General features: G+C 37.9%; 1 protein-coding gene across 1 annotated transcript in view; it reads right to left on the bottom strand.

Moving 5' to 3' along the window:
* Positions 1 to 25,318, bottom strand: part of MAP3K1 (mitogen-activated protein kinase kinase kinase 1) — a gene marked incomplete at its 3' end in the record, with an annotated part of 63,266 nt that overhangs the window by 23,446 nt on the left and 14,502 nt on the right. The window contains exon 2 of the mRNA XM_084233259.1: positions 1,072 to 1,222. Coding sequence (XP_084089385.1) covers positions 1,072 to 1,222 — 151 coding nt within the window. The remainder of the gene's footprint in view (positions 1 to 1,071; positions 1,223 to 25,318) is intronic.

Here is a 25,318-nt window from a genome sequence, read left to right as displayed (position 1 = left end):
GAATGAAGTAGATGTTTCCTTCTTCATTTGTATTGAAAAAACACAAGATCTTGATTGATGAAAATAAAAACCATCTGGCTTTTCTTCCCCTGCAATGTTATAAAAGAATTTAAACATGTATTTCAGAAATACCAAAAGTAGCTAGAAATTTAAAAGAGTATTCTTTTAAGTAAAATGCAGTTTAGAAAACCTGTTTGTTTTTTTAAAACAATTAGGACTTTCAACCTAATCTAGCTATGATCAAAGGGTCAAATTCTGTAGCCTTAGTGCTGTCAAAGTTCAGCAAACCTTACTGGCCTTTTCCCTACTACTGTTCTACTAGTCAGTCCCGTGCCCACCCAGTCCTCTTGCTGAGCTTTCACTCACACTCTCCCCACAATCCACATCTTCCTACACACCTTTCCTTGGTGAAAACTTACCCATCTCTGTTTACAAAGAACAAACAAAAACTTGCATGGTGTAATCTGATACTGGGTCACTTTAACGACTGAAATTGACTTCTCCCTTTATAAGGCTGAAGAAGCAAATTTCAAACTATTCTTACACTTTAGAAGAGAGTAACAACAGCAAAGGATGGCTTATGTCTGTCTACCTTTCCTAGACTTGGGAATCTAGATTTTCTTACCCCAAACCCTGGGCATCTTTTTAATTTATCTTAAACCCCATGAGTCTACTTTAATTTTTTCTGCTTTCCTAGAAGATTTCTGGAATTAAGATCCCTGAATTCTATCTTAGAGATAAAACACAAATATAAAATTGGAGAAACGGTCACGTTTGAAGCACCATACAAATCTCCAATAAAATAATTTTAGATACTGACATTAGGGGCAGTGTTGCTTGAAGCACTCTCTCTCCTAACCAACCAGTTTCGTTCCTAGAATAGCAGACTTGCTTAATGACTGTAGTTAGAGCTATGTTTGTTCCAAGTGGCTAGAATATCAAGCAAATAAAACTACTGCATTAAAAATGAAGAAAAGGGGCGGGGGGAGCTTATAAGAGGGCCAATTTATGTTTAATCTTCCATTCTTCGTGTGCTTTCTTCCATGCAGCAGGTAACCCACAGCCACTCACCACAGGGCCTCTCCTGTTTCTCCTTTCCAGCCACTCGTGCTTCCACGCTGGCATACAGGTTGCCTTCAGTTTCTCCCTGATCATTCGTTCTTCTGGGCGGTCTTCCATCTTATGCAACCCCTTGAGAGTTTCTTTATTTTCCATCTCACGACTGAAATGGAGAGAGAAACAAGGAGAATGAGTTGTATATATGAAAAATAATTTCCAAGAACAAATAGAACATTATGGTTCTATTGATCACTTTCATTGGACAAGCAATGAAGAGATAACTGCTAAAAACCCTTAAGATTATTAAACAAGGGCCTCCTGGGGGGCACAGCGTGTTGAGCGCAGCACTGTGAAGCTGTCCACAGCCTCTGCAGTGCGGGTTCAATTCCCAGCCAGCAAGGGAGATTCCCACATGGTGTGGCAGACCTCTCCTGTCCTGCCCGCTGCTCCCCTCAGCAGTGTATTTTGGTCATCTGCCTGTTCTGTTCCCCACTGTGTCTCTGGTGAATCCTCTCACCCCTCCCCCACCACACCTCTGGCCTGTACCCCAGCTCTTGTATAAAAATAAATAAATCTTAAAAAAGTAATAAAAAGAGAAATAATAAGTTATTAAAAATATTATAAACAAGGTATGAAAATATCATGAATTATGTAGAATGTTACTGCTGAATTTATAAAATGGATAGTGTTGAATATTGTCTGGTAATATGAGTTCGATAATGCCTTAGCAAGAAAGGTTGAATATAGAAGGTGCAGGCTTACAAATAATATAAATGCAGACCATGAATCCTAAGCAATGCATTGACGAACACATTCATGAAGACTACATTGTTTTAAATTACACCACTCTAACACACTCATGTATGTAACACACAAATGTTCAGAGGAGTATTTTACTCCCATTCTTCCAAGAACTTCCAATTTATCTAAGGATTTCCAAGGCTTTAAGTAGACATGATAGTATTTGGTAGATAAGCTCATTTTTTAAAATAAGCTAAATAAATATTTCATAAGCTAAGGGAAATCCAACGGCATTTATCTATCATCTTACAGTTATTTTCCCAAAGCTTAAATAATTAAATTGGATATTCCCAGACCAGTAATTCCACCAAAAAACAAACAAAATATTTGGGGTACTCCATATAAAAAATATTAAGTGGTATATTTTTACCTTTACTCTATAATATAATATAGAGTTATAAAATAACCTATAAGATAGTAACTTTCAAGAATTGATTCTACAAAGCCTGATAGGTAAATCATCCACTAATTTCAAAATATACCCATATCCACATGTAGTTGCATGCAACACATTTTATATATGGACCTTAAACCTTGCTTCATAAGGAAAACAATTAAAGCTATTGTACTCTGGGAAAAGTAACAACTTTAAAAATACTAAGCTGAATTCAAAAACTATTTTGGAAATTCTATAAAGCTACAGAACAGTGATTTTTCTACATTGATAGGAAAAGGAAATACTCAAGGAAATACCAGAGATGATAACTGCAAGCTTACCAAAATGTCAAATTCAAACTCTACTAGGAATTTTCCAGCTAATCCTAACAATGAAGCAGCAGTATATTTAGAGAACCAGCAAAAAGTCTACTGAAAGGACACAGTTAACTAGTATCACTGAAGCATCAATACTCTGAGGGAAATGGAAACCACTATGTTAAATCCCTGTGTCAAAGACTGGCTGAGATATTTTTAGGCATGCAGAAAGCAATTAACATATGAAATTTGCAAAAGGGCATTAAGAACATACAGTAGAATATTTTCCACTGTAGGTAACAAAAGAAAGGGGCAACAAAAGAATTAAAATAGTGGAAAAAATGAGAAGGGAAGAAAGAAAAATAGGAAAAAAGGAATATACTTAGAAATGTTTGGTTGTTTTTCTTCATTTCCTAGAAGTGTTTGGCTATTTTTTCCCGCTCTGATTAGTTCATAAGGTATAAATACTAGGGGCAGGAGGAAGACAGAAAGGAGAGTGAAGGTTAAGATTTCAGGAGGAGAAAGAGGAGTAAGAAGGAAAGAGGAGGAGGTGAGGGGCAGAGAGAAGGCAAAGGGAGGCAGGCAGAGTGGGAGAGTAGAGAGAGACCAGAAACATAAATGCTTTTTCTCAAATCATCCTGCTCAATCAATACTTGCTCAAGGAAGTTCAGGTTTATAGATAACTGAATTATTGAGCTGACTGCATACCAAAAATTCACTTACAGCTCCCTAGTTTGAAAGGCAAACACCTTCCCCTTCAGTAACAATGCTGAAAGGCATCCTGAGCTTCCCTGGCAAGATTAAAAAAAAAAAAAAAAAACTTTTAAAAGTCACACAGTGGAATTGCATTGCATATTTACACCAGGAGCTCCTGCACTCGCTGGCAAAGGTGCTTATCTTCTTTGCTCTGTCCTTGTATGTCTCTTCTCCCCTTAATTTGTTTTATGAATGTCTCTTCTCCTCTATCATCAGTGTGTGTCTCTCTCTGGCGCCCACCCAGACCCATAGAAGACCGTCTCAGCAAACCTTCCTGGATGAGTTCTTTAAGTGTAGGCATCATTTGCCTCTTTCTTTTCCACTTGTTTAAGATTATAATATTTTAAACCAATTTCTTATTATAAATAAAAAGGGATGTGCATACTAGTGACTGAGCTTTTGTACATATCTGGGATTATTTCTTTAGAATAAATGCCCAGAAACAGAATGTTGGATAAAAATGAATACGGATTAAAACAAATACTGGGAAATTAAGTGTAAGAAAACTTAACATCCATTCACAACTCCCCAGTTCATTTGCTGAATTAATTACCTGATATGAAGTAGCAATCTGCTTTCAGTCTTACTCCGGTCAGAGTAGCCAGGGTCACTTTCTCCACTGAAAAAAATGCTCTAGCGGTATCTACACCCCCCCCCCCCCCCCGCGGGTCTACAAGGTGCTGCACCATCTGGTCCGACCTCAAATGACCCCACCCTTGTTTTTGTCACTGCTTCTGGTTTTTTTCAGAGACTAATGAAACTGAGTAGATAGGACTTCCCCCCCCCCCACTGCCCCCAAGTAGAAAAGGATTTACTGTAAATTTCTTTGAATCAAAGATCCCATTGATTGTAATTCTTCTGTTTTTTTTTCACTGCTTAGTCTTGGCCCACTTTGTTTCCTATTTACCTATTTTTCACCTGGTTGATTCTATCTGCTCTTTATGTTGTCCTCAACACCCCAGAAACCTTTCCGACCTCAATAAGGAAACCCTAGTTTCATTTCTTTCACAGCTGCACTTTTTTCTTTAAAGTGCCCCTTACAATTTGCAAACCTCCCTCATGAACTGTAAACTCCATGAGGCAGGGACCAATGTTTTATTCACCACTGTATATACCCAGCATCGAAGAATGCCTTATAAGAGGAATTAAAACATATATTACATGCATGATCATTTATTAACACCTTTGGCAGCCCTAAGGACCGTCCCAGTTTTAAAATTTAATGAATACTTAAGTCATTTAATCTCTTTATAATTTTGTCTTCAAGACTAAATTTACGATTTAAATGTTATTAAAACAGCAAGATTCACAGTTGCTAAATTAATCTGCAAAGATAAACCAAGGTTTTCTAATGTCTTCACAAGTAATAATTATGTATCATTAATTCTAAATTGTTTTTTTCACATTTTAATCTCTGAAATCTGAATGCCTCTTAAAATTAAATGGTGTTGTAATTATTAAGTGTTTTTTCCCTTTCTTCATTATATATAAACGGTGCAATTTACAATCAAAAGGATCTTTGATTCAAAGAAATTTACAGTAAATCCTATTCTACTTGTGGGGAGGGGGGGGAATGCTATCTGCTATCTACTAAGTTTCATTAGCCTCTGAAACAGAAACAAAAGTGGGAAGAAAAACAACTTTTTCTCACTTTTATTGTTTTGTTATAACTAATGTATAGTCCTTATATATATATACGCAAATATATATTTTATATATTTATATTTTTATATTATATATATTTTATAAATATATATTTATATATATCAAATATACAGTAGGTGTGTGCACATGCCTGTGTGTATGTATACCTGTATATAGCAAAGATTTGTCATATTATCCAACTAATATTATAGCTATAGCAGGAAACAGCATTGTTTTGTTAACCTAAACAATCTAAAGAGCTGCAAAATCAAGGGAGTAGAAATACTGCTGGTCCATTTTGGTTGAACATGACTATTTTGAAGTCATTTTGGCCATACCTATTACCTAGGACTATACCTGCTATTTTAGCTAAAATAAAACCTTGCTATTTCTAACTTTTTTCCTAAACAAACATGTATTTTGGAAAATTACTTCAGACTTAAAAAAATAAAATGTTAGCAAGATAAATGAGAAACTTCACCATTGTTACTGATTAAGCTTCACCTCCCTTTCCTATTTGTTACAAAAACATGAGGTTTAGTTCCTTGTTTTTTTTTGGTTTTTAAACATTCCTCAGAATGAATTTGTAATAGACCCAGTGCTTCTAAGAACCTTTCTCCCTGAGATTAAGTTTCTTTCTAGATGGACAGAATTTACCTGCTAAAACCCGAGATGCTTCAATGGTTCCTTCTCAATGAAGCCACTTGGTCCTCCCTTTAACTAATCCATCGTGGACTTATAACTCTCCCCTCTTGAATTCCAGGAAATTCCTTCCTAGTTCTGCTTCCAGTCTTCTGAATCACCTCATCGGTATCATGTAGTAGACCCTCTTCCGGGGCTCCCTTAAATGCCAACCACTGCTGTTTTTTCACAGCACTAAAATACTCCTTTCCTAAGAAGCACACTAAGATGTCTGATGTATCTTCACCTTTGCAGATGATGTTTTTCCCCTGACAGGAATATCTTTTGTCATCTCATATGCCCTCAGTAAAGAACGTCTTACCATTGGTTTTATGGCAGTCAGCCACTCTGCCCCAGTATACTGATATTGATTATTACAGCATAAATGGGAGCATTTAAGTTTCTGCTTTCCTTAGCACATTGGGAACTTTTCCATAGCAGATTAAAACATCTTATCCATTTTCCTATCATTTCCAAATGTCTAGGACAGGTCACAAAAAGCATCTAACTGCTGCCCCTCCTGTTCTGAGAAACCAGAGTTAAGCAGCTACACCATCTCCTCTTGTGAAGGTGGTGTCTGATGCTCAGGACACCATACTTTATACATCTGAACCCATCCTGCATTCCACAGTTGGCCTGTAATGTGCACTGGCCCACAGACCTAGTGTAAGGCAGTGAGCATCTTAATGAAATCGCTCTCTCTGGGAGTGTGAGTGAAAGATACATGAATAGTGTCATTGCAGGAAGAATGGTGCTGGAATATAGGAAAAAAGCAAAGTAGTAAGTAGGAATAATGAGATAGGAATAAAGAAGAAAAGAGAGAAAATAGAGCGAAGATGCAATCAGAGATGGAGAGAGGGGAAGAAGCAATAAAAGAAAATGTGAGAGTTGTACGAGAGTCCCCGGGGTTCAGCTAGAGGACCTGCAGCTACGTTTGTACTTCCCCACATGGTCAACGGCCAAGTTATTCAGAAGCCATGTGCATGCACTGCCATAGGAGAAATGTCATGGGTCTTTAACTCTGCATTGAAATAAACCCTAACATGTTTCTCTCTTTCATTCCCAAGGAGCTGGATTAAAAGACTAATTCAACACATCACTCTGGTAGTATCTGATAAACACTCAAAAACATCCTACCAGATACACTATGATGTTTTGTAAAAGTTCATCTTTAGCATGAAAATGTTAGTCAATAACTAGTGATTTGGAAACCCCCCCCCCAAACTTATGTCACAACAGAAAAAGTTAATGTTACATGCCAGGAAAGGTGCTATGTACTTTGTATGTATTACCTTACTTCACCCTCCCAACAACTCAACAAGGTAGTTACCATCTGATGTTGGGTGACATGGCCATGGTCACAGCCTGGTTAACTATATCAAAAGTTAAATAATATGGAGGTCAAATAACAAAAATGATAATGTAATTTATTATTTATTATCAGAAATTATCATATAAGCAGTTCACAACCAGCTTAGTGATTTTGATCAAATCATATTTATACACTATTCTAAAATGTCATTTACATATTAAGGCCAATTTTTTTGAAACCATGGATTGATTAATTTCTATTAAAATATCATCCAGATTTCCAGTTTAAGATTTCTGATTTCAGTTTTAAGATTAAAGTTATCCTCCAGTAAAAATTACAGATTTTGAAAAGTAGGACGATATAAACACATGAAGAGTATTAGGAAATTAACCAAAATTAAACCAAATGAATCTAGTAATGGATAATCTTATTGCAGATGCTTGCTCTCTAGCTGACGGAGGCCAACCTAGACAAGAAAAGTGCAAGTGCTTTACAAGTACCCACAGCAACAGATGCCATGGACTTTATAAGCATCTGCTGATTCAGAGTCAGAGTGTCTTATCATCACTTCTAATTAACAAAGATCTTGGAAATAACACTGCCAATGTTGAACCCAGTACACATAAGAGACACACATAGCCCATTCAAACCATAATTGCCTGTGAAACATTTTAACAACTTCAAAGATAACAAGAAGAATAGTCAAAAGGTTCTCCTACTTCTAAATTATTTGTAAAAGACTGGTTTAACAATTATTTTACAAATATGAGATGGAGTTTACAGAAGGCAGAAGGTTATCAGACAGCATTAAATCTGTCTTAAAGTACCAACACTATATATATATATATATTTTTTTTTTTTTTTGGTAGCGTATTACTTGTGACCTACTATCTACAGAGTAAACTACTTACTTCAAAGTCGCCCACTAGAGAAGACAAGTGACTCAAAAGAAAATTGTATTCTACAAATGCTAAGTAAACTAGATTGCTAAGTAACTGAATACCGATAATAACCAAGGGTATTACAAATTTCAGACACCATTAAAACGAAATTTTTAAACATACATAAAATATTGGTAGCTACTAATGAAGACACTGTTATGATGAATAGATGGTACATTTTTAAGTTACAAAATAAAACAGATTCTAAGTTGTTTTATGAGTCTCATTTTCATTTAATTTTAGTCAAGACTATTTTATGATTAAAAGGCACCTTTCTTTATCACAAAATAGGAATATGCAAACATGAATTTGATAAAACTGCCTTGTAAGAAAAGTAAACACTGTTAAAATTAACATATAAACATCTTGGATTATACTTCAAAAGCCTCCAAAGAGAGGTAAAACACGAAACTAGACTTTCAAGTGGACATGTTTATATGTTAAATATCAAACTAAAGGGACTGTGTTTCCTGTGGCTGAGGTAAGAGATAAACAAAGAAAAAAGATAGAATACAAAGAGATTTTTTTTTTTTTAAGATTGATTTATTTATACAAGCACTGGGTTACAAGCCAGAGGTGTGGGAGGGTAAGAGAATTCACCAGAAAGGGAGTGGGGAGCAGAACAGGCAGACGACCGAAATATACTGCTGAGGGGAGTAGCGGGCACAACAGGAGAGGTCTGCCGCACCATGTGGGACTCTCCCTGGCTGGCCGGGAATCGAACCCGCACTGCAGAGGCTGTGGACAGCTTCATAGCACTGTGCTCAACCTGCTGCGCCACCGGGGAGGCCCAAGATTTTTTTTTTTAAATCACTGCTTTACACCTGCCTAGTCCAGAAAAAAGTGTAAAGCAGCAACGAAGAAGCTTGGCTCATATGTTTATTAGCATATCCATGTCTCTCAGACACAGTTGGCAGATTTCATTAAAAGTCACTACATTCAAGTTATTAATGTGCCACAAACAAATCAGTGTAATATGCATCATTGATGACATCACCCAATAGTGGAACTGATGTTCTATTCAAATCTATAAAAAGGATCATTCTTCCTTCTAAATGTGCAAGATGAATATAAAAATCAACAAACTGAAATGAGAATGAAACCAGTTTGACTATTTTATCAAGAAATCAATGGACACATAGATGACAACCCATATGTACTGGCATGTATGTGACTAGCAGATCAAGAAAATGTCAAACTGCAGTAGAAGTTAAAACTTGCCAGGAGAAAAAGATAATTCAGATGGGACGATTCCTCTCTCTACTGCAAAATTCAAGGCTAGTGGCAAGAACTGATGCAGAAACAATCAAGAATACGTAGTGACTATTTAAAATTGGTAAGAATTTTAAAGAAAACAGGATGAATCAAATTAGGTTAGTAAAGAAATGAAAATCCTAAAAGACTAGCAATTTAAAATCAGAAAATATATTTTTAAAAAAGCAGCCAAGGAGAAAAACTAGGAAAGGTGAAGAGAGACATGGCTTCGAATTAACACCCCTCAAGTGTGGGCATAAAAGAAATTATACTAAAGTGAAATCAACATGCTGTCAGTTCTACAATGACAAAGACTCACATTCAGTGAATTTCAATGACTTCAGGTCACATATTATGAAGTAAATTTGATGGCAGTATTTGTGCAGACAAGTGAGAACTGTAAAAATGAACTAGACAGAAATGAGTCTCGTGTCTTTGTAAGATTCATCATCTCACAAAATAAATGAAAATACCAGTGACAGAAAAACAATGCTGTTCTGCTACCGCTGACAGACAAAACAAATGGACTGAAATAGTTACTAGCTGTCACTGGAATGTTTACTACTTAAACTAAATATTTTTCAAAAATACATTTCTCACTCATAAAAGCAATCACCTATGTCTAAACACTACCATTCCTCCACCCACCTTGTCAGGTGGAAAATTCACACTATTCTTTTCACCCATGAACTCAGAAGATCTACCAGCAGATTTAATGTAATTATTTTCTCAGGGCAAATATTTACAAAGGGACTTCAAGACCAGTATGTCCCATTTCTCATTTGTTCCTTTCCAACAGAAACTCAAGAAAGTTTCAGATACTTTTAATTCTGTAGGTTTGTATTCTTTTGATATTCAGTGCTAAAAATTCCCCTGTTTATTCCTTCTTTTGTTGTGTCCTTGCTACTTGACAAAGAACCATTAGAAACCTTTGGGAAAAAAATGGGATGTTATGAGCATCCTCTTCCTTAATTGTTGAACACAGATCAGTAAGCAAGGAAAAGGATGCTAATTTTTTACAGTATTTGGCTAAATGTGTATTTCCTTTCAAGAATTTCCCGTTTGTGCTACTTGATAAATCTAGGGTTGGGAATGTTTAGAAGAGAAGTGATTCATAAATGTAGTGAGCTTTTACATTGCAGTAGAGAAGCAGGCTGGAACTCCTCACACCACTGCTGTGTGGCAGTTTTCAGCAAGGCGGTGTGACCTGTCCTTCATCTAGCAGCACAGGTCTTTAGTTCACGACACAGAAGCAAGTACTTAGGGTTAAAGAAAAGATGGCTGTCACCATGCTGGTTTTCATCAAAAAGATTCCCAGTCAGTGTTACATGGAGGCATGGGTATATATTTTTCTTTGGAACCTTTTCCAAAAGGGTATGTGATTACATTTTTACTAAATCAGTTACCTTTAAAGAAGAGTGGCAGTTTAAGTTTTCTTGCAAGAGATCAAATAAACAAAGTTAATAATTGGGGAGAAATAGCCTGTTACTGTAATATTCTTCTTCCACAGTTTAAGAAAAGTGGCTTAAAGTTAAAATTTAACATTTTGAGCACCTTCTATATTAACAACCCTTGAATTGTTTTGCCTGGCCCTAGATTAATGGAGAAGGTACAGCACTGAATTAGAGCACAAAGCCCTCTTTACAGCCTTTGCTAGGAGAATAGTTTCTTTCAAACCCATAGAACAGCTAGTACTATTTCTATAGTACTTTCTTCTAGCTGGTGGAATGGCATGTTAACTGGGATGCTCAGAATGAGGAAGAATGACTTCCTGACAAATGTAGCTTTTCTTCTCTATGCTTTAATGCTAGAAAACCACACTGTTCAATGAATGCTGGCACACTTGCTTACTCCGTGTAAGCTCTGGGCTAGGAACAGAGATACAAAGTGGAATAAAGAAACAAGAGATGAATAAGAGGGGATTTCTATTTCTCTAGGTGCCTAGTCTAGCAAAACAGGGAAAATACAATACCACCTCTGCAATAAAAGAAGTATTTTTACATTATCATAAACAACTGCAAGGATGGAGTAGATGTCCGCCCCTAACTATATCTAGTGGTGAGTCCTGGAAAGATCTACGGAGAAGATGGTGTCTGAATAATTTTAAAGGAAAGCACAGAAGTAGCAGGCAGATTAAGTGGGGATTAATCTAAGTGAGAATTCTGAGTTATAAAACCAGGTCGCCCTGACTCCAAAACCCTGTCTTCCCTCTTCTGCACTATGCTGGGTCACAATTTTTTTTTAACAATATGTTCACTGGAAAACAGATGGAAGTACAAAGTACAGCTATTTTCTTCAAATTTCAGGAGGTGTCAGTGTTGACCAGAGACACCTGGAATGTGAAGGCTGCCACACAAGGTGGTCTACCACCTGCGTGATACCAAGACAGAGCTAGGAGGAGGGAAGGGTACCGCCTGTCTAACAGTTTCTTTAATGCACACACACCCACAGTCCAACCCCAGCAAATGTGATAAAATATTTACATTGTTAAATAGAGAAGGAAGGCTGTTCATCACACTATTCTCTTTTGGCTTTTTTTTTTAAGATTTTTTTTTTTATACAATAGCTGCGGTACAGGCCAGAGGTGTGGGTGGGTGAGAGGATTCACTCAGACAGAGTGGGGAGCAGAACAGGCAGACTGACGAAATACACAGCTGAGGGGAGCAGCAAGCATGACAGGAGAGGTCTGCTGTGCCATGTGGGTATTTCCCTGGCTGGCCAGGAATCACACCCATGCTGCAGAGGCTACGGACAGCTTCACAGCGCTGTGCTCAACCCGCTGCGCCACTGGGGAGGCCCTCATCATACTATTCTCTTATATTTTATTTCATATTTTTCTGCCTGACTGAAATATTTCCTTAAAAATAAATAGGTGCCACTGAATTACTACTCCCTACATCACAGGAGGCCTCATGGAAGCAAGAAAAATATCAGGATTGGGGCATCTGGAGATTCAGAGTGAAGTACTGAGTGCCATTTGTCAGCTACATGAGCTTAAGCGACACAAAGCTTTCTGAATTCAAGAACTTACAAATCAGAGCAGACCACGAGATAGTATTTTAGGGTCATTCAAGTGTGGATATTTGATTCATTATTAATGTCACTCTACAAGTTCTATATTCCTTGGGGGGGTAGATATAATATAAAAATATACAGTTTGATACAAACTCCCTTTTATTATTAAATCTGAAGAGCAGTTGCTAATCGTTTCATTAGCATAAATATTCTTTGCCATCCCTATAGTCCAGTGGCTCCCAGTGTTTCCAAATGTGAGAATCCTTTCTTAATATTACCATCAATATTACCACTGATGTGGTCCACATATGATCTACAGATTCTGTGAAAATTCTTGACTGGGAATTTTTTTAAAATTTATTTATTTATTAAGATTTATTTTTTATTTATACAATAGCTGGGGTATAGGCCAGAGGTGTGGGAGGGTGAGAGGATTCACCAGAGACAGAGCTGGGAACAGAACAGGCAGACAGACCAAAAGCACTGCTGAGGGGAGCAGCGGGCATGCCTCTGGCCTGTACCCAGCTCTTGTATAAATAAAAAATAAATCTTAAAAAAAAAAAAAAAAAAGAACTACCAATCCACATGGATGGAGGAATACTGGAAGTGGGTATCTGCATTTACGACTTGCCTCAGAAAACTTCCCACATGACCTACAACCAAGTCATGATCAAACAATTTCTGTACTAATATTATTTCATAGGACACTGAGGTCTTCCCACTAGATCTGGACCAATGACATATAATCCTCAGGCCCCTTCAGTTATTCCTTGGGGTGATTTCTTCCCAGTGATTTGCTCACCTAATTCCTTCTCACTGACTATCCAAATATCCAGCTTAAAACAAAACAAACAAAACCCCTTTGGGGCCAGGTAATACATTAAAATAATGGGAAAGTTTTGAAACTTGCGAAGTGCTGAATCATGCTTATGCTCAGGTTCTACAACTGGTTTTGGAGGCCAAACTTCCTCTAAGAATGCTAGCCTCCCTGGTTAATCCACTGGAAGATGGGATCAGGAGTAAACATAACTTCTTTGTTCATAGTTTGGCATAAGCTACCTACTGGAATTAGTTGTAGTACAGAGTTGGAGAAACTAAGAATTCAAAGTGAAACAACATTCTAGGAATGAAATGGAGGGAAGGGAAAAAAAATCTTCATTCAGTAGGTGGCACTCTTTCCTTAAATATGTAACAAGCAAATATAAATATCAAAGATGTCATCTGCCCACTAGAAGGCATATTCATTCGACAATCTGTCCCAAATGTAGTCTGAATCATTCCTTTCTGTCTACCTAAGTAATATATTCTTCATTTCAGTGGAATTCTGTAGGTGTTCACAAATATGTCAAATTCTTTTCACTGTAGCAAAAGCTACAAATTAGCAGAACCAAATAATTGAATTTATTTTAATGGGGCAGGTTGTGACTTATGACTTAGTCTGGTATGTACTTCAAAAGACATTCGTAATAACCATTTCCTAATTTTAATGAATTCAGTTATTAAAGAAAAAGAGTCTGAATGGATAGGGTGCAAAGGACTTTACTTGTAATATATATAAATAGTATTAATCCTTTTTTAAACATGACAACTCCTTTTCAGGAGCAAGCATGTGAATATTCTTTTTTACCTAGAATAATTTAACTCAATTCATTACTGACTTTTAAGCCGAAAATTGGAAACAAATCTAACAGTGACTAAAATTTTAATTTATCTAGTATACAGAAGCAATGGTCACAATACAATGTAGTCTCACCTCATTGCTTAAGTTTTAGGACCACCAGATGCTGCCTTTAGGCTCCCCTCTCCAGTCACAACTCCTCTATCTCAGCTGAGGGAGTTAGGGCCCTTTACTTATTGTCTCTAACACTTGACTGTGAGGTCTGAAGCCAGAAATGTCCCTTGCCCTAGCAGAAGCTTGTGTATGGAAGATGCTCAATAAATACGTCCTGCATAAAGGGACAGACTAATCTTTCCCCATGGGCTGTATTTTACTTGAGAGCAAGTCCTATGTCTTACCTTCCATTCTAACAGTACTGACTCAGATGCTGGTATTGAACATGGCAGGCTGTGAGGATGCAATGACTTTCCAATATGATCTTCCAGATAGGAAAGATCTCTAAGGTGTGAAAAAAGCTTTACTGTAGCCTTTTTGTAAGCAAGCATCCACCAGTTGTTCTAGGGGCACTGCAGAAGGGGAGAAGAGCTTGGCGCACCAGAGGCGAGAAGGGTGATTTCATGACCAGGAAAACAAAGACTTGTCCAGAGAAGAAGCTAAGAATCATGAGCCCCAACTCATCTCCATTTCAGTTCCCATAAATTTGGAACTTGTCCATGTACCCAATTTTGCTAATGTCTGTTGATTTTCTTGTGGTCAACAGGAATAAGAAGTCTTGAAGAAAATTCCAAAAGATTTTATGTCTTCAAGAGTAGGAATAGAAGCCATGAGACTATGTCCTATTAGGAAAGCAACCTGAGAAGAAAGAGAACTAGCTGCAGAGGGGAATGGGGGGCTTGTTAATGAAATGAGTGTGCCCAGGGAAGGGCAGAGCTAGAACCCCAAATCCAGAATACTCAAATTTGGAGTCTCCTAGTTTGGGGGGAATACAGCTGCAGGATGCTCTTGAAAACACAGTATGAGCATGAAAAAGAGCACCTGTTTCCCGAATGTCAATTTTATTCCAAGATTGGGAGGGAGGTGCAGTCTAACAGTTTTATGTTGCAAATAGAACTACAACTTTAAATTCAAACAAATTTAGGTAAACATGAAAGTGGGACTTGAATTAATTTTGGTCATTGACCCAAGTAAGCATTCCCAGGGTGGTGAGCTGCACGGGATGCGCCTGGTGCCCTTCTCTTAAACGAAGTTCGCTGAATGGATGGCCAAAATGCTCAATAGCTAAAGCAACTGTTCTCAACAACTTTCCCAGAACAGTATGATATCCACACACACAACATGACAAAACCTCAAAAAATATGTAGGAGACATGATTCATCAATGCCATAATCTCTAGCCATAGATAAGTAACAAATCACTCTCAACCCTGAGGTGGAGGTAAAAGTATCAGCCATATTGTCTCCACTTTCTATCTAAGAAAACTTATCAGTTATGCAAGACAGTAATATTTATAGGGATATTTCTAAATAGATTCTAAATTGTTTTTCTAAAAATAAATAATTTTAATACGTTGACACTTTGTTATTACTAGGAAAGTACTCTGGGATCACCTCCCCAGGTGTGTCCTAGACCTTCAACAGCAAAATCTGGCTATTAGTCAGGAACACATGGCCAAGTTAAAGTGGAATAGGGACAATATTTCTCTGAGGTAGCTACAAAGGACCACCAGGAAGGAGGTAAAAAATGCAAGAACCAGCTGGAAGACTTGAAAAGAAAGCAATGCTCTGAAAACTTGGGATAAGGAAGATCACTTCCTTGTTTGTGTTCATGTCATCCTAAGTGAGGGCTACAAAACATTAAAAAAAAAAAAAAAAAGGTGCAACTAGAAACCATGAAATAGGGTCCAAGCACATTTGCAACCATGTTTTTGTTAGAAACTAGTATCTATGAGAGCAGAGATTTTTGTGTTCCACCACTGCTATATTTCTACTGCCTGGCATATAACCAATTCTTAACAAACTTTTGAGTGAATGAATGTTTTGTTAAACCATGAACTACAGTAACTTAAAAACAAAGAAAACTCCTATCTACCAATTTGATAACTGTGGCCAACTTTTAATCACAGACTGGCTTTCTATTCACCATCTAGTCAAGCACCCTGCAAGTCTCCTCCTTGAGAAATGTCAGTGTTTCTGAAAAGCATGCTAATAAAAGAACCTCCTCTTTTTGCTCCATCCCTTTAGCCTAGAAGCATTCTCCCCTCTTCTAGCCTTAAAACAAAAGCTAACCAAACCCACTGCAAAATGCTTTTTGCTTTTCCCAACCACGCTGGGCTTCTGCCTCTTTCCACCACACACCCCCACCCCAACTTCCCAACTCTCACAAGGTGCCTGTGCTTCTGCACTGCTCTGTCATCCCTTCACAAGCGAAGTGGCTCTGATCCCCACCACCCCACTAAAACTGCTGGTCTTGAGAAAGCCACTGCCACCCTTGCAGTCCTCACCCTGTGGCCGCACTATTGCTGACCATCTTCTCCTTGGGCTAAGGATCACCCCTGACTTAGGCTCCTTTGTGGATTTTTCTCTGTTCCTTTCAGGAAGTTCTGGCACTCTCCCAAGGGAGGACTCTGAGCTAGAATCTCCCTCACTACCCCTTCATAGGTATGGATATGAATTAAAATTGCTAACACTAACCCCTTGTTTATTCTTCAATCCTTGGAGACTGTACAAGATTCTAGGCACAATTCATAGGGTTCAACTAAACAAAAGTATCTTTAGAGAAAAACACATGAAGCCCTAAACCCTAATCCTAAAGGTGGAACTTAAGATTCCACCCAATGGTAGAATATTAAGATATAAATGAAGGCTATCCTACTTTCCACAAGTTATTAATAGTACTAAAAGTACATCTAATATAATCACTTTCTGACATGGAACCATTATTTTGGGGGAGGGGTCAACTCATACTTTCATTAAGAGAACTTTCTCCAAGCACAGTATTTCTTCATTTCCCCCCCATCACCTACATCATTTGTTCTCTAAATGGACAATTACTCATGGCGCTATCTTCATAACAGCGTATACACGAGTAATATCCAATCCAGGTGGAACCCATAAATAACTCCCAGTTTTCTCCAAGTGTTTCTCACAAAACTATCGACCAATAATCAATAACTGGCAAGAGAACATAAGAACCAGATGATCTTATCCCCGCCTCAGCTCTTATCTGGGGATAACTAGTTCCTAGCACAGTAGTATACACGTAGTGAAACAAACAGGCACTGAGTTGAGCAGAGGAAGGAAGTTCCCTCGAGCAGCATGTGTAAGCTTTACAGGACAAGTGTAGTACTACTACTATTTTCAAAGGTAAAACAAAGGAGTGTCAGAGACAGTTATGGGCAAAGATATTTATCTCTCCTTGAAGGAGATTTTAGTTTTACCTGAATGACCTTTCTAGAGTTAAGCTTAGACATAATCTCCTTTGTTTTGGGGGATGCCTAGGATTAGAGAGATTACTGACTTCTCTCAACCACTCCACTTTAATTCTCAAAAGAGATGCCTAATGAACGCGAAATAAAGAGCCCATGTTTGACAGGCAGGCATCCTTATATTATCTTCCTCCCTCGTAGAGAACAAACGTCAGTAAGAGGGTAAATGAACTGGAGTCCATTCACCCATACTCTGCATTGGATGTTAGCTTCAGACGCTAGTATCTCAGTTCAAACAGGCATTACCAACAACTAAAACAAACTAAATGCTGAATTGAGCTTAAATTTAAAACTACTGCAAAGGAAAACTATTTTTTTCCCCCAAGGCCCATTTATAAAGAGTTAGGTTACACTGTAAAGAAATACATTTTAAAATGCCTGCGGTATCCAAGCATGTGTGAGTGGAGGGAAGGCGCCAACAAAGGAGTATGTAAATACAGAGCAAACATTTTCATTCTGCCCCATATCACTTGGTTGCCTGAGCTTTCTGAAGTTCTACCACCAACAACTGTAAAACAGAAATGATGCCTGTGTCATGCCACGCTTCACACACTGTCTCCCTCTCCCTTCCACAAGGCGGAGGATTCCTTCCACCTGTGTTATCAATGAGGATTATTTTTTTAATTGGGGTATAAGTGACCTGTAACATTGTGTCATTTCAGGTATAAGTCAATATTTGTACATATTTGTGAAATGAGATCACAGTAAATTTAGTTAACATCTGTCAATGACAAAATTATTTTTGTGATGAAAAAATAATCGACTCTTAACAACTTTCAAACATTCAATACATTGTTAATGAGTCACCAAGCTGCTTATTACATCCTCATGACTTAATTTCTAACTATAAGTTTGTACCTTGACCTTCTCCACCCATTTTTACTCTCCTCCCTTCCCCCTCAACCGCCACCTCCAACAATCACCAATTTGTTTTTGCCTTTTTACCCCTAAGATCCCACACATATGAGTTCATATGGTATTTATCTTATAGTCTAACTTATTTCACTTAGCAAAATGCTCTTAAGATCCATTCATGGTGTCGAAAATGGCAAGATTTCCTTTTTTTCTTTTTAATGACTGAATTACATACCATTATACACCACATTTTCTTTAACCATTCTAGCTTTTCAAGTTAGTGAAAAGTGGAATGGCTGGATCATATGGTAGTTCTAATTTTAACTTTTTGGAGAACACTCCATATTGTTTTCCCTGATAGTCACACCAATTTGCATTCCTACCAACAGTCCACAAGGGTAACCACGTCCACTTTAAAGCATGTCTCCAGGTGTACTCCCATTCAGCTAACAAAGGTCTCCATATTAAGAAAATTTAACCATATTTGCAGCCTGGACCAGTATACTCTCTTCTCTGGCACAGCAAACACACAATGTGGGCTACTAGATTTACTTTGCACTTAAAACTGGTCTCATTTTATAAGAACTTCAAATAATGATGAAAAATGTTAAAGTGTGTCACTGATACTTCCTATATATTTAAATATCCTAAACATGATCTAAAAGTCATCACTACATATGATTTTTATTTCAATGGAAGTCAAGACAAGGGAATGAATAATATATAATGAAATCTGTGCTCTGATGTAGCTCAAATCCATCTCTGGATTTGAAAAAAATACAAAATTATGCATAAGAGGTTTTCCTAAATGTTAAGGGCAAAGGTCTGGGTCAAATCACCAGGGTTCATATGTGGGGTTCACTGACACTAGTGGCCAAGTACCTCACCTCTCACGGTCTCTGCCTTCTCATTTGTAAAACGGTAATACAAATGCACTTACTTCACAAGGCCCTGAGGAAGTTAACCATTATTGCTAATTCCAGTAAGACAAGCACAGCAGGAGGATGCTGCCAAACCAGGATGAAGGGAACACAGGCTGCCCTCAATACCCTGCACTGCAGTGCGCAGCCTCCTGAAATGACTGAATCTCTCAAAGGCCATTCCAATATCGAGAGAATCACGAGGCTATCCTTTAGAATTCCAAAATGATGGGACCATAAATTTTAGTGCTTTGCTAAAACATTTCTGAAAACACTTCAGAGACACTGTCACATGTAATCTTTGCAAATTCTGGAAGCAGGGAAGGTGAAGCATAGTTATTTCCATTTCAAAGATGAGGAGAGTCAAACTTAAAGAGGGTGAAGTAATTTTATTCAATGTCCCACAGAAGCAGTAAGATGGTATGGGGGGCAGGCCTGACCGGTTTTGAGCCAACAGGAACACCAAGTCTGCAAGAAACAGTTGGAGGGCAGGTTATATATCTTTCAACCACAACGGGAAGAAGGAATGAGTTATGAAGAATGCCTTTTCTCTTGAATTTGAACAGCAATTTGATTAGACTTTTCATATGAACTGAAATAGTAAAGGAAGCTCAAGTTGTGTATCAGAATAATTTTGGTTTTCAAAGTATTATCCACATTGTCTCACCATCATATAAAGTAGGGATACTTGCTTTTTTTGCTTTTTTATTAATAATTTTATGTATTTTTACATCATTTTTCATTTTTGTACAATGTATGCATTTTCATCTTGGTTATAGTCCCCATACAATTCCCACCCCCCTTGTTTTGATGTTACTCCCTTCTCCATCCCTCACCTCTCATAGTGTGTCTCTGGATTGTAGCTGCTTGTTGATTTTGATTTTCACTTTATTATAATTAGTCTTTTTCCTGGTCCCTTATTTAGGTGAGGTCAAAGAAGTCTCATGGGATTCACCTGTTTCTGATCTTTTTCATGAGTTCTACATAGGCAATCATAAATACCTTCATATGACCAGAATGTTCAAAAGGGGGTTAAAAAATGTCTAAAACTTAAGAATAAAGAAACAATGATTCTAAATAGCATTTAATAAGTGCAGAAATTAATTTTTGGAAACAAACATGTACAGGCTGATCTAGTTATCTGATTAAACTTGAATTACAAAAATGAACAATTTGGAAATTCTTAAGGTACAAATCAGAGGATAAAAGCATATAGACTTAGGTCTTCTGTGGGCAATCTCTGCTCTCAGTCTAACTACTCTGAAAGAAGAGTGATTAGGTTGAGACTCTGAGACTGAGTCTGGCCAGCAGCACCATGGAGCCTTTTGTCTCTTTCATTCCATTTCTGATCAGATCTTCTAAAAAGACCCATAGGCTGTTTCTATGCTCTAGTAGGTGAAAAAAGGTCAATACTCTTTTGAACAGGATTATTCAGGAAGAGTTCTTAGTGTTGTCTGAACCAATCTATGTTAAGGAATCCATCCTGGTTCCAGCTGTAGCACAGCAACGCATCCCTCCTCTGTGCCCAGGATCCAAGGTGAGATCTGATGCTTTACTTGCCAGATTTGAGAGACTCAAAATAGTTATTGGGCTGCAAGAAAAAATCTGAAAGTCACAGTAGCTAAGAGAGCTGATGGTGCCACTGCCCCATGACAATTATAGGAGACACACAATTCTGGAGGAGTCAGTTAGGGTTATCAGGTCTCCAGAGAGGTTACAGTCTTTGAACCTTAAATTTAGATATATCTTAAAAAAAACCTAAAATTTTATGCCATTTTCACAAGTAAAAGAGATGTGGAAGACAGGGCTGAAATTCCAAAATTATGAAGTTTCCAGGCTATTTCAATGATTTATAGAAAAGAAGATTTCACACATGAAATTGCCTAAGTATATGTGAAAGAATGAGTCAACATTTTAAATAGATTTGAAGTAGAAACTCTTGGACAAAATATAAGTGGTATGTCAGTGTTTTCTTTCAGTGTAGGCAAACTCCCATATTACACTTAAAAAAAAAAATCAACCCTGAGGTATTTTAAAAATTAATAATTGAAAGTCAACAGGTAAGTGTATGGTATAGGTAATTCAAAGTGTAAAGTAGATTTGATTACAAATGCAAACCCTATCAATGCCCAATAATTTATAAGATGAGATTTTTAATAAAGCACTGAGAAATACAGGAAAAACTGAGTAAACTAGAAACCTTGCTATAACCCAAAATTCAGTGCAAGCAGTTCAACAAATACCCCACAATAGCAAGTGTCAGAAAACTGGCAGTATGGAGTGAAAAGGCAATATTTCAGCAAGACCTGGGGGAGGAAGCAAAGTGGCATGTGTATATGTTAGGAGGGGGAAATAAGAAACAGAGGCAGAAATCAGAAAAAGTTTCTTTCTTTTTTTTTAAGATTTATTTTCACTTCCTGGTCAGGGATGGAACTCAGGCCACAGTGGCTGGCAATTATTATAGTGACGAGATGTAACCTCTGCACCACCAAGAAGGCCCGCCGAGGCCCCCCCAAACAGTTTCATCTTGACTTAGGTAAGGTAACCTCTGCACCACCAAGAAGGCCCGCCGAGGCCCCCCCAAACAGTTTCATCTTGACTTAGGTAAGGTATCATTTTGACTCAGGGTAAGGTCAACCACATTCTTTACTTAAACATGAAACTTCTACTAATTTGTTTTATCTGCAACGGCCAGAATTTGGGGGAATCTTCAACAACCACCAACGTGTGGTATTTTGCGTCATTTTGAACACATTTCTTTAGCAAGTTGCTATATGCAGAGACAACTTGACTTCAGACAAACCTGACTTAATTCCAAACTTTGGCACAAGAAGGTAATAGGGAAGAGAGAAAGCAAGACATTTTTGAGCATAAATCTTTTCTTTCTGATGCCCAAACTGCCTTTATGGGCCACAGCCCAAAAGGGGAACGCTTTGTTCTTATGTGTCTTTGGCACTATTTAAAACTCTACTAGCAAACCCTCTTGAGTGCAGGGAATGCTCTATCTACTTATAAAACTGCAGGATGATTTCAGTTTGCAGTGTACAAATAGCAACCTAGCTGTCTTATGTATTGATGACAAAACCTATATCCATTTATCAATCAGTCATGAAAGGCTAGAAGAAAGATGTAAGGTAACCAAAAATGCAAAAGGACTTATCACAGCCTTGTTTGGAAATCATGGACTGGGAGCATGTAGTAAGTGCTCCCAAATATAAATGATCACAATAATCAAAACTAGGAAACTGCATGCACGTGACAGAAGGAGGAAGGATCAAGCATTCTTCACCACCAAGAACCTAAGACAAGTAATTCTTGTTGGAGAGTCATGTCGTGAGCAATGAATCATGAGCAGCTTCAGTTCTGTGAATGAAGAACAGCAGCGGGCAAGAGGGGCTAGTGTGAATATGATGCTTCAAGTTGGTGCAATCACAGTGACTGAATTAAATCTATCTGAAGGTAAAAATTTTCTAGAACTTCAGTCCAAAAGTTTTAGATTAGAAAGGAAAAAAGATTCATAGTGAAATTTATACTTTCTAGTAATTGCCAATGCTGCGCCCATTATGTGAAAAGAACCCCCAAAATATAATTAAATCTGGATTTTGACAAGGAAACCATACAACTAAGTATTGAATAACAATTGCATTTTTAAAAGTGTGAAGTGAAAGATAGTATGTATATATGTATAGCTATGAAAGTTACAAATATAAGAAAAAGTCAAAGGACTGCTTTGCTTATTAGAAGGTATTGCTGAGAAGTGTGTTTCTGTCAGTCTGCCTGTTCTGTTCCTTACTCTGTCTCTGGTGAATCCTCTCACCCCCACCCCTCACCCCAATAAACCTCTGCCCTGTACCCCAGCTCTTGTATGCATAAATAAAAAAAAAGTTATTGCTGAGAAATGTCCCTTTCTTAAAGTAAAAAGGTTTTAATAGCAATGTTATCAAAAATTAAATTTTTTTCAATACTGCTCTTAAGCGCATTAACTAATTGCTAGTCTTCCTTATTTTCCCTACTTTGCAAAATAATATTCACTCAGTATAGTTACTTACATATCTTCTCATCAATGTGGGTTAACAAATGTGATTTCTCTCTTTTCTGAGCCTTCAATACTTTTCAATTTTATTTCTCTTTATAGTTGGTACCCAGGTTTAGAAGTTCAGGAGTTTGTAAGTCAAAAGATGAATTGTTATTTTAATAACTACAACTAATTTTAGCCACATTAATTAAAAATTTTGGGGGGTAAACAAATTTAAAAACCCCCACCACTATCCATACTCTTCCTCCCACCCTACCCCTGCTCTCTGGTAACCTCAGTTCTGTTGTCAAAGTCAACTTTGAAAAGAATAATCTTTTAAATACATTTCCTCATTGCTAATGAGAGAATCCAAACATTCTGTGAATATAAAGTAACATTTATTGTGTGTTCCAGAAATTACAATATACTGTAGACTGAAAGAGCTGAACACTGTGCACAGCAGGTGAAGTTGAATAACTACAACTTGGGAAGAGGGCTTCCACTGGCCTCATGTCCCTCAGGTGGAGACTGAGGTGGGTGAGTGCAGTCTGGCATCAGGAGGCCTGAGCGGAGGGGAGGAAACAGAGGTGCCTTGGACCCAGGCCCACTCTTGGGGAAGGGACCTTTAAATTCTGCTCTTGGCCTCGTGGCAGGTTTGGAAAACTGCCTTGTGATGTGGAGATTCTCTTGAGCTCTCTAGGGACTTGAGTACTCTGAATGTCTCCACTGTCTCCTCTTCTTGTTTTGAGTATGTGAATCTCCCTTCCATTCTTGAACTAGGGTATTGAGTTACTCCATCAAAACCAAGTTGGCCCTTGGCACCTTCTTTAAGTGTCTGCAAGGCTGGTTATCTCGAATGACTCTTTCTTTAGTCTGGCATTCTCCAAAGATGTCTTTATCCCTGCATACTCCTTTACAGCAGCACAAACCTTGTCACTTTGGATTGCCAGTGTTCTTGCAAGCTGCTTTCCATGACTTACAAGCTAACTTCTAGCACACTGGACAAGTCTGAATATGAGGGAGACGCACCATTGAGCTGGTGAAAGGTGGACATACCACTGATTTCCACTGGAGGCTGTGGAAAGTAAGTTGTGGACTCAAGCAATAGGGCAACAGTTCCACTTACCACCTCACCAAACTTTCCAAGGATTAGCCCAAATCCGAGACCCACAGAAGATGGCAGCCCCCGTCCAAACTCCTACGGCACTGATCCACCACAGGGCTCTGGCCAGTAACTGTGGATGCACCAGACACAACAAACCCCCAGAACACCCCAACATTCGGCCTAGAACCCAACCAGCAACTGGCATCCTGGATTGGTCAGTTATATGGTGGGTGGGGAGGGAATTTATAAGTAAAATATGATTCCTTCAATTAATTTTTTTAAAGATTAATTTATTTATGCACAGAAGAGCTGGGGTACAGGCCAGAGATGCGGGGGGTTAGAGGATCCACAAGAGAAAGAGTTGGGAACAGAACAGGTAGACTGAAACACACTGCTGAGGAGAGCAGAGGGTGAGGCAGGAGAGGTCTGCTGCGCCATGTGAGTTGCTCCCTGGCCAGCCGGGGATCAAATTCATGCTGCAGAGCCTGTGGATTGCCTCATAGTGCTGTGCTTAACCCCTCACACCACCAGGGATGCCCCACTTCCACTAATGTTTAATGGTTTTTCTTATTTACCTCTTACTTGTTTATATCAATATAAAGTCAAAATACAGTGAAATGTGACCATGTTAACTTGATTAATCTTTAAAATTTATAATCTCTTTAGATAGAACCTAAAACCTCTATTCACATATAAAATATACCCATTAACACAGAAAATATTCTTCTTAATAAAGAAATAATGTCCAATTAAATTTCTGGAAAGTTGCTAAAATTAAAAAAAAAAAACCCAACTAAGAGGTTAATGTAAATCAACCTCTTCTTTTCACAGATGAGAAAATAAGATTGACCATAGGTCCTCAATGACACGCTTTATCCCACATCACATAATTCCTTATCTGTAGGAAGGTTTAAATAGTAAGTCTTCACAGTTACTTGCAGGAACATTATTGATAGTTAACATTTACTGAATGCTTTTCTAGCCAAGAATCATGCTTCATTATCTATTCTACTCTCCACCATTCACTCCATTGTAGAGGTGAGAAATTAGAGATTCAGAGAAGGTAAGTGACTTCCCTGGAGCTCAACAGTAGCAAGTGGTCTGATTCCTAGGCCCCAGGTTTTTAATTATTATAGTGTGTAGTCACTAAATGTAAACATGCAGC

Source organism: Talpa europaea (assembly GCF_964194135.1).
Source record: "Talpa europaea genome assembly, chromosome: 5".
Classification (NCBI taxonomy): Eukaryota; Metazoa; Chordata; class Mammalia; order Eulipotyphla; family Talpidae; genus Talpa; species Talpa europaea.
This window is presented reverse-complemented; position numbering and strand designations above follow the sequence as displayed.